The sequence below is a fragment of the Gossypium arboreum genome, chromosome 12 (assembly GCF_025698485.1).
Source record: "Gossypium arboreum isolate Shixiya-1 chromosome 12, ASM2569848v2, whole genome shotgun sequence".
Lineage (NCBI taxonomy): Eukaryota > Viridiplantae > Streptophyta > Magnoliopsida > Malvales > Malvaceae > Gossypium > Gossypium arboreum.
Window position 1 is genome coordinate 59,896 of NC_069081.1, and position 10,892 is coordinate 70,787.

The following is a 10,892-nucleotide window of genomic DNA, read 5'->3' on the forward strand; positions in this document are numbered from 1 at the left end:
CTCATTAAATCCAGAAATGAAAGAACCTTTCCCTAAAATTAGAATTTCCTTAAGTGCAGTTGTGTGTATTCGATTGTATTTTGTCAATTATTAAAGAACATAGGGATTCCTAGTCTAACTCACTTATTGTCGCTTTCAACTTGACTTTAACTAATGCTTCTCCCATTTATTGCTTCACTCTTTGTTTTTGGGAATTCATCTCATCACACATGCCTTTCTACTTGGAAGTGAAGATGGAGCAAACACCAAACTCCCAAGCTACTTAGCACAGTCATGATTTGAAGTTATTTTCTTCACTCATGTTTCCAACCACCTTTCTACTTCGAGGTGGAGATGGAGCAAACACCAAACTCCCAAGCTACTTAGCAGTCTTCCACAGCGAAGTGTCCCAAAATTGCTTTAAGGTACTATTAACAAATGCATCTCCAATGGAAAATACTGGTAAACAATATGATCAGGTTGGTATAGAAGAAGAACCAAGTGTGTCACATAACATTGATAGAAGATCACCACAGTAACAGGCTGAAAGTTTTGCTCATCATTTAACTTCTCCTACTCCTCCGAGAAATCCATTAGCTTCAAGGTCATTGCAGACTAAATATGTGTTTCAGTCAAATCCTTTTAGTCATCCTTTTCCAACTGACAATATTGACAAATCACCTGGGGGAAACGCATCTACTGTTGAAAGTATAAAAAAACAATCTAATCAGGTTGATACAGAAAAGGAACTGAATGTGTCTCAACTCTTAAGGTCTCCAATATTAGAATCAAATCAAACTGTGATTGCAAATGCAAATAATGAGCTCGATGGGAGCCATTTTGCTGGTCGGTTGACCAATTTGTTAATGTTAATGATAGGAGACCTGATTCTGGTATTAATGTTGTCTAAGTGGATCTTAGGTTCGCTTAGAGAATAATGATTTAAGTAGGCCTGAAGTTGATATAGATTGTCAAACCACAAATTTTTGTTTATTTATTTATTTTGCTAATGGCATGTATTCAACATAATACTTTTTTTTTCTTATTGTTGCTGCTCTTATTGTTATTTTTATTATTTCTACAAAATTCCATGTTATGCCCTACACAAGAAATAAATTATTACAATATATATAAAAATAATGTAAAACATAAATTTAATAGATATAAAATAATTCAATTAAACAATGAAAAATAAGAAATTCTCACTATGTTTATTTCATTTTAGAACAATTTTATGAAAATTTTATATAAAATGTATTAAACAACCAAAAATATTTTATGCAATAAACAGAAAAAATATTAAATTTTTAAAAATATAACCTAAATTTTAAAAATTATTTTTAGAAATCATTTTACATATAAACAAATCTACCCTTTTACATCCAAAACAAACAAACAAACGAAGTGTGAGAGGTTATTTTAAGTACAAACTATAAAAATAGTATAAAAAAAAGTCATTATAGTGTAAGGGATATAAGCATATAGTCTAAAAGGTTAAACAACCAAATTCGGCCTTCCGAAAGAGTTAAACCCCTAAAAACACTTCCTTCTTCCATCTCTCTTCTCCCTTAAACAACAAGCTTAACCCTAGCAACAATGGCATCCATGCTGGTACATTCACCTTTCTTGACTCATTTTCTTCGCATCTTGAATTTATTTCTTTTTAACTGCTTCTAAAATGTTTCTCTTTCTTCTTTGCAGCAACCCCAAATCATTCTTTTGAAAGAAGGGACGGACACATCACAGGGGAAGGCGCAGCTCGTCAGCAACATAAACGCTTGCACCGCAGTGGCTGATGTGGTTAGAACGACCCTGGGTCCCAGGGGCATGGACAAGCTCATCCACGATGACAAAGGAAATGTCACCATTTCCAACGATGGCGCCACCATCATGAAGCTCCTCGATATTGTCCATCCTGCCGCCAAGATCCTTGTTGATATCGCCAAGTCTCAGGACTCCGAGGTCACACTCATTGTTCTTCTTCTTTTAATTTCTTTTTTGTTGTAGAATCGGACTCCTTTTCTCAAATTTATAGTTTGAGTTATAGTTCAACTAGTCGCATGAACATTGGGTTTTCATTACTAAACTGATAGTTCAATTTTAAGTTGGTTTTATCCCGCATCGTGAATCTGATTAAAGGTATTGATGTTATGGAGATCCAATGCTTTTTCATGCTGTTTAGAGGATTTAAAGAACTTTTTTTCATGTGTATCTTACAGGTTGGTGATGGTACTACAACTGTTGTACTGCTAGCAGGAGAATTTTTAAAAGAGGCCAAGCCTTTTGTAGAGGATGGAGTCCACCCTCAAAATCTTATTCGCAGTTATCGAACTGCTTGCAATTTGGTAAGTTTATTCCCCCCTCCCCCCTCTTCTCATGGTTTAGATGTTGCTGTAGTCTTTATGAGTCTATTTATGTTGAATGTATTACATAATGGACAGGCAATTGAGAAGATCAAAGATCTAGCTGTTAGTATAGAGGGGAAAAGTCTAGAAGAGAAGAAAAGCTTATTAGCTAAATGTGCTGCTACAACACTTTCTTCAAAACTCATTGGTGGAGAAAAGGAGTTCTTTGCATCAATGGTTGTGGATGCTGTTATTGCTATTGGCAGTGAAGATAGGTTGAATATGATTGGAATTAAGAAGGTAGACTTCTGTTCTTGCCTTATTTTCAACCTTTTTTTTTGCCTTTTACCCTTCTCTGGCTTTAGTACTTGGATCTTTTGTATTGGTGCCATACATTTTGTTATGGAAAATGATATTTTGGACCCAGTGTGTCTCATACTACACTATCTTACTTTCTCGCTGAGTGTAGCGCTTAGCTGTTCTTTATGTTTAGGTTCTCATCCCTTAGTGATTTAGTTTCATGTAAGTATAAATGTTGCAATGCACCTTTAAGAAATGAGGTGGGCATACATTTGACTTTGATTTTTTGTAGAAACTTCTATATTGTGTAAAATATGGATTTTAGGATCTAAATTACGATTTTATGTTTCTTGTATCAAATATCACTGTATCACATAAAAAATTGATCAATATATTTTTTCTAGGTTCCTGGTGGTAACATGAGGGATTCCTTTTTGGTTAATGGTGTTGCCTTTAAAAAGACATTCTCATATGCTGGTTTTGAGCAGCAGCCAAAGAAGTTCACGAATCCCAGAATACTTCTGTTAAACATCGAGTTGGAACTGAAATCTGAGAAAGAAAATGCTGAGATAAGGTAGTAGCTTTTGCTGTCTTAGATTTGAATTGTTTTTCATGAGTGGCTATTGACTCTGCCTTTTGCCTTATATGCTACAGACTTTCAGATCCATCACAATATCAATCAATAGTTGATGCAGAATGGAATATCATTTATGACAAGTTGGATAAATGTGTGAAGAGTGGTGCAAAAGTTGTTCTTTCACGGTTGGCTATCGGTGATTTGGCGACACAGGTATGAGATTTTGCCTTGATCGTAGATACTGCATTTGTATTTACTTGTTTCTTTAACTAATTATAACTAACACAATCTTTTAAAGCATTTTCCTTTTGGGGTTATGCTTTGACTAAATTGAGTTAATACATGTTTATGGCTGTGAAAATAAGTTTTATCTGGTGAAAGACCTATGGCCTTTCTCTGTCTGGCTACTTTATTACCTGCTTGTATGAGTTCTTTCATTGGGCATTGTATAAAAGATAATGTAGCCATGTGCATTTTCTTATTTGACAATAGTTTTTATTCTCTCTATTATAAATCATAACTATTTCTTTCCAGATTCTATGTTCTACCTATTGATAGTTTCGCTTTTGCATAGAATTTTGAGTGATATTTGTCAGTAATCATGACTAGTTTTTATTCTCTCAAGTTTTATTGACTTGAATGTTCATTGGCAGTATTTTGCAGATAGAGATATTTTCTGTGCTGGTCGTGTAGCTGAGGAAGATCTTAATCGGGTTGCTGCTGCAACTGGTGGAACTATACAAACATCTGTTAACAACATAATTGATGAGGTTGCAACTTTCATTAGATGTACTGCTGAAAATGCAGCCAACTTTTATTTTTCAAGTTTAACCTGTCAAACTTTTCTGTCTTATTGAACTTCTTGAATTTAAATTTCTTCTTTTCTGTTTTGAAGGTTCTAGGAACATGTGAGGTTTTTGAGGAAAAGCAGGTTGGAAATGAAAGATTTAATATATTCAGTGGTTGCCCATCAGGACGGACAGCTACTATAGTTCTACGTGGTGGAGCAGATCAGGTTTTTCATATTTTACTAGTGATATTTATTGACATGTATCACTTTTCATGCTGATGCTGGAGACTGCATTATTATTTTCAGTTCATTGAAGAAGCTGAGAGGAGCTTACATGATGCAATTATGATTGTTAGAAGAGCCTTGAAGAACTCTACTGTAGTTGCTGGAGGTGGTGCTATAGATGTATGTATTTACAATATAACAAGTTAACTTTTAAGCATATTTGAGGACAATTTTTTATCGTGATATGTAAAACTTGCGTTTGGTGGCAGATGGAGATAAGTCGATACTTGAGGCAGCATGCACGCACAATAGCTGGGAAATCTCAACTTTTTATTAACTCTTATGCAAAAGCACTTGAGGTGGGTGTTTCTGCACTTTTTTTTTTTTCCTTCCTGGCTTTGCTGAAATGATTCCTCATCTCCTTAGGGTATAGATTCTGTAAGGCTGGGTCTCAGTCCTTAGAACTTGTGAATTTTCCCTTCCCCAATTTCCCCCTAGGCTTTGGCCTCTTGTATACCAAAAAAAAAGTTTCTTTTGAAATTTTTTATGCAAAATAAGTCATGTACCTGACATGCATTTACACATAGACATGCCACAACATCAACTTTATGCTAAAGTCTCACTCCTTGATTTTGCTGAACCTTGTGAGTTATTAGTATTTTTTTCTTGAAAATCGATACTCAAATTTGAATTCATTTTCATATCAAAAGGAGCTTGCTGTGTGAATAATTACCAGAGGACTAATGTATTTGATACATCTGCAGGAAGATTTAATATTTTACCCATGTTACTATATACAGTTTATTGTCCTTGTTTATGTATGCTTTTATTTGGAGATCACTATATTATGCTGCCATAGTATGACTTCCTCAATTTTATCATGAGGACAATATATTTAGGAAGGTAGGGTGTAACTTTGCCTTCTATTAAGATGAACCTTTTCATTTAACAATGGAAACAAGTATCTGACATCTCGATGCATCTTCTCATATTCAGGTTATTCCACGGCAGCTTTGTGACAATGCTGGATTTGATGCAACTGATGTGTTGAACAAATTAAGGCACAAGCATGCACTTCCATCTGGTTTCATTCTTTTCTTGTCCTTTTTAGTTTTTTTTTCTTTTTAATCTTTTCTTTAAACTATTGTTGTCAGTGAAAGGTTCTCATTTAACAGTTTGAGATTCTGAACAGGTGAGGGTGCACCTTACGGAGTGGAGATCAACACTGGCGGAATAGCAGATTCATTTGCAAACTTTGTGTGGGAGCCATCAGTTGTAAAGGTGGCTTGACCAATTTCCGACTAACAATTGGTTATTTAATTCTTCACCTTTTAGTTCTTTGCTAATCTTAATTTCATAAATTTTGTGCCTCTGGCATCTGAAATGTTTGCTGACAGATGAATGCAATCAATGCTGCAACTGAGGCTGCATGTCTTATTCTAAGTGTCGATGAGACTGTTAAGAATCCTAAGGTAATGACTGTTGTTCCCTGTCTAAGATGCACATGCATACTTTTCTATACTCTGTGTTGTGTCAATTGCTTCTCTCCATGTGATCCTTATATCTATATATGATGCAATCATTTGTGGACCAAAATGCTCCAGAATTTCAGTGATTGGTGTCTTTATCAGTGATATCAAGGGGGTTCAAAGCTCACTCTAGGTGCTAGAATCCTTATATTGCCTTGGGCGCAAGGTGTAAAGCACTAGCCTGAGTGAAGTAAAGCACAATATATTTATGTGCTAGTTTTTTGTGTGTGTGTGTTTGTATATAAAGCTTAAGACATAAGTGTGGTCTAGTTTATCTATGGAACATGCATTTTTTTATTAGTCAATATGCATGATTTCCTTGTGGTTCTTGCGTATAGCTGAATACTCAGATATTGAGAAATATGGAGTTTGATACTATCCATTTCTTACCTGTAAAGGTATAACTGATGGAAAAAGTGAAAAATGAATGAAATAAAAGAGAACCTCAATCAGGCAGTGGTTTTTCCATGCTTATTGCCTTAAAAAAAGTTCACCCAGATTTGCGCCTGATCAAATAGGCCTTGCCCTTGATAACACTGGTCTTTATGATAATCATAATCAGTGTTGTTGAGGTGTATGTTCTAATGCTAGACAGCAAAAGTGTCTCGGGAAATATAAGTGCACCTTTTACACTTGATAAAGCTTCATAAATCCTCCTATTATTAAGTATTATAGATCAAAATATCGAGTTATTGGAGCTCACCCTTGGCTTAAAATTTTGTTAGCAAGACCTTGTGGTTGATAACCCTTCTTGAGGAATGATGCATGGAAAGCAATGTACAATCGCATAAATCTATGATCTGAGTAGTTTGACTTGCTTATACCCTTAGTGTAGGCAATGCAAAATTTCATGATAATCAAATGTAGATGAAAGTTAAATTTAAGTTTGTAGTTCTGAACTCTTGGGGGGGGGGGGGGTTAGTTTTCTACCTAAAAGTTGACATGAAAGTTCAAATGCGAGTTGTTTTATGTAATTATCTTCTTTTTTGTCTATCCGAAAATGTCCTTAAAGGATGTCAAGTCTTAATACAACCTCTGTTGCAAGAGGAAAAATAAAGAGAAGTGGATGATGGCTACAATGTGAAATTTTCAGTTGACCAACTTGAGGAAATCTCTTTGATTTTAAAATTACTCAAAGCCCTTCATTATTTAGAAAACTTGAAATTCGAAGCCTGTCCTAATAATTACTCTTAAACCCCAAACCCAAAAATTTTAACAACTAAACTTTGTACTAGCTTCTATTGGTGCCATAAATTTTACCCCAGGTAACCTACCAAAGATCTCTTATCCGTAATCCCTAGCCTCTCTGGAGTTGTTAAAACCTGTGAGTCATGATGTTGTTATAGGATTCCCTCTGGTCATAAGGATCTTATTCATTTCCTAATAGAAGTGGGGATTGTTGAGGTCAGTGATTGAAGTTGAACTTGGTTTATCGCTTGTCTTTCCTCGCTTATTCATCTATAATGCTGTTGCTATAATTTGTTGTATTATGTATTGAGATTAATTAATGGCATTTTGGGAAGAGCAAAAGGAATGAGATACAATAAAATTGAGAATATTTTTGGTCTTGATTGGGGGCGGGGGGTAGCGATTGTTGAGTCTCAAGCAAATATTCCTGATAACATTTGCTTGTAGGTATAGATATGTGTTGAACCACAAATCTAAAATAGTAATATCCGTTGTCACATTGACGCACTAATTTTATAATAATTATTTTTGAGAATATGGATGAGATATGGAAAGAGAATATTTTCCTACATTATGTCCTAAAAAAATCAAAGGCCTTAAGTTTATTAGTGCTGCAGAATGACCTACATTATGTCCATATTTGTGGAACTACTTGTTGGTGTTGATGCATGCCAATGCATTACCAGGGCTGTAAAGCTCTTTCATTGCTTTTGTGTGTTTTTGCAGTCGGAGAGTGCACAGGGAGAAGCTGCTGCAAGTGCCATGGGTGGCAGAGGTCGCGGAGGTGGTTTCCCTGGCCGTGGACGAGGAATGAGGAGGCGTTGAGATAGCTGTTTCATTTTTTTGTTATCGAATTTTGGTTGTGTTATTTCCTTTTATGCCGTAGATGAACTACCGTTTTAAGGGCCAAAATGTGAAGGTGCCTATTTAGATGTGGCATCCGAATGACCAAAATCTGGGATTGAATGTTGGATTTTTTGTGAACTGTGGCTGGTGCTTTCGTTTGCTGTAGAAAATTACACTTGTTCCTTAAATTTATTTTTCAAAGGAATTTTTGTGAGTGAAGGAAAATGAAAATCTGTTTTTAATTAATTTGTCCATCAGATTTTTAAAGTTACATGGTATTTTAAAATTTACCAATATTAAAAATAGGTTTAAAATGTTAGGTTCTTGTATTTTTTAAAATTTAAATATAGTTTTATAAATATTGAATCTCTGTACTTTTTTATTTGAAAATTTTATTCTCTCTAATTTTGACGTGGCAATTAGAAAATAGATAGAATAAAAATTAATAAAAAATAAGAAATTATATAAAATATAAAATTATTAATAAATTAGAAAATTGTACTAATAAATTATTTAAAAATCAGAATGATCTTATTAGCCTAAGAATTATACAAAAGTCAATTTAGCTTATTTATTTATTATTTTTACGGTTCATTTAATTTCAAATTATTTTCTTTTATAAGTTAATTACAATGGGATAAAAAAGTTAAATGTGGATGTCACATGGTAGCTTACATAAACCACATTAATAATTAATTGAAAAAAAACTAAAAATTAAATAAATATAAAAGTTGCAGAAAGTTCAAAAATTTATAAAAATAAAAAATTAGTAAGTATTGGATGTTGTCATAATGCATATTACACTCATAAAGGGAGTATACAAATTCAAATATTAGAGTAGACATTGTTGAGAGAGATAACCATGAACTTCGAAGGGGAAGATACAAATTCAAATATTAGAGTAAACATTGTTGAGAGAGACAACCATGAACTCCGAAGGGGTTAAGTAATGTTTGATAAACTGAAAAATAAATTAAGTACTAAATTTAAAATAAAAATCTATTTGGTCTTACAATTATGTACGAGATATAATTAGGTTGTTTAATAAATGCAATTTAAAAAATTAAAGGTTAATGTTAAAATAAATAAAATAAAATAAAAAAATTGAAAAAATTCTATATTAAGTGATAAGTAACTACTTATCATTTCTCACACTTTTATTGAAAAATTCTATCATTTGTTTTTTTTATCATGGTACCAAGCATGCTTAAAATTTAAATAACTTAAAATTATTAATTTTAAGTTAATTTAATTATTTTCAATGGATTATTAAACAAACCATTAGTCTGCATGGACCGTAAAACGTGTAATGACCTAAAATTCACGGACATAAAAAAAAGTATATTATCAGGCCTTCGTCTTAGTAAACCGAATTCGTAAATATTTATTAGAAGTAATTATGAGTCTAGGGGTGTGTTTAATTAGGTTTTGATTAAGTGAATTTAGCTTAATTAAGATAAATTAGGAAAAAAAACTAAATTAAATAACGTGTGAAAGTCTAATTGTAGATTAAAAGAAAATAAGAGGGACTAAATGGGCAATTAAGCCTATTCCATTAAATGAGGCGGCAATCACTTATAAAAATCTTAGATTTTTGTAATTAAGTATTATTTAATTATAATGTATATTATTATATTATAATATTGTAATCTATATTAATTATAAATAAAATATTATATTGTGAAATAAATAAATTTATGCTAAATGTACGGTGATGATAATGTATATGTGTAAAATACATATTAATACACTTGTAATTTATTTATTTTCTTAAATAATAAGTAAAAGATATTTATATTTTATATTATTATTTATATTATGACATTAGTATTATTATTATTATAAAAGATATTTATATTTTATATTATTATTATTATTATTATTATTATTATTAAAGAAAGATAAATGTATGATGATGATAGTATACAAATGTAATAATATATATGTATATATTTATAATACAAATATTTATTTAAGTAATAGATATTTGTTAAAAATATATTATAATGTATAATTATAAACAGGTAAATAAGATAAAGGAAATGAAAAGAAAGAAACAAAACAAAAAGAAACAGAGATTAAACGAAAATAGGAAGGAAAGAAAAGGGAAAGAAGGATAAAGGAAAATTAGAGATTTCAAGTTTGAAGTTTAATTGGTAAGATAAATTAAGTCATTTTCTTGTAATTTTTGAGTTTTTGGAATCCTAGAGATATATACTACTTGATTTATGTTGAAAATTTGAAAGTTAGTAGATTATTAGATGTTGTTCATGTTGAATAAATTGAAGTGTTAGGGTTAAATTGATAAAATTTTAAGTTAGAAGTGAAAAAGGGATTAAATTGTAAAATAAATTATAGGTTTTGAAATAATAGGGACTAAATTGAGAGAATTTAAAAATTAGGGATTATGGTGAAATTTGAAAGTGGAAATTAGTCTAAAGTGGGATTTAAATGAAAACATGAAATTAGTTTGAAATAAAATAAAGTTAGTTTTGATTAATGGACTAAATTGAAATGTGAGCAAAGGTTGAGTACAAATTGAAATATTTAATATGAAAATTGTAGTGTACTGATAAATTTTAATTGTTTCAATTTCCGTAGCTAACGTTGAGTCGGAGATCTCGGTTAAGAAAGGAAAGGACCTAATTGAAGAAAAAGGAAAAGAGAAGGCTAAAGAGTGAAGGCAGAATAAAATACATTATCTCAACCTTTTGTTGTAAGTACTACAAGATTTTTAAGTTATCTTATTTAAATGCTTTTATTGTGGTATAGAATTACTTAGAATTAAAAATTAGATTATGGAATTATGAAATTTATTTAAGAAAATTATAGGTGGAAAATAAAAGAATATATGAATTTTGTAATCCAAACTACAATTATTTCCTAAGTTGTGGAAAATTAAGGGTTAAATTGTAAATTTGAGAAATTTTATATTAGAAATAGAAAAGTGAAGTGCATAACACTTGGAATGAAAAACATTGATGTTTGTAGTGTATTTTGGAATCTTAATAAGTATTGAATTATGTTATATGTGTTATTAAAAGTAAAATATATTGCTACATGAAATTTTGTGATAAGGACTAAATTACAAAATATATAGAAGTGATATGTGA

General features: G+C 31.5%; 1 protein-coding gene across 1 annotated transcript; it reads left to right on the forward strand.

The window, feature by feature from the left end:
• Positions 1–1,417: 1,417 nt before the first annotated feature.
• On the forward strand, positions 1,418–8,010 carry LOC108479752 (T-complex protein 1 subunit eta-like). Its single transcript, XM_017782524.2, has 14 exons — positions 1,418–1,590; positions 1,681–1,941; positions 2,199–2,324; positions 2,421–2,624; positions 3,029–3,198; positions 3,279–3,414; positions 3,855–3,971; positions 4,097–4,216; positions 4,298–4,396; positions 4,486–4,575; positions 5,213–5,300; positions 5,409–5,497; positions 5,614–5,688; positions 7,660–8,010. The coding sequence occupies exons 1-14, from the start codon at positions 1,576–1,578 to the stop codon at positions 7,756–7,758; spliced, it is 1,689 nt and encodes a 562-aa protein (XP_017638013.1). The 5' UTR covers positions 1,418–1,575; the 3' UTR covers positions 7,759–8,010.
• Positions 8,011–10,892: the final 2,882 nt, after the last annotated feature.

Excerpts from the sequence above, each read along its gene's own strand:
- LOC108479752 (XM_017782524.2), top strand. Across the intron at positions 2,325-2,420 it reads ATCGAACTGCTTGCAATTTG|GCAATTGAGAAGATCAAAGA; the intron begins GTAAGTTTATTC and ends CATAATGGACAG. Across the intron at positions 4,397-4,485 it reads CTGGAGGTGGTGCTATAGAT|ATGGAGATAAGTCGATACTT; the intron begins GTATGTATTTAC and ends GTTTGGTGGCAG.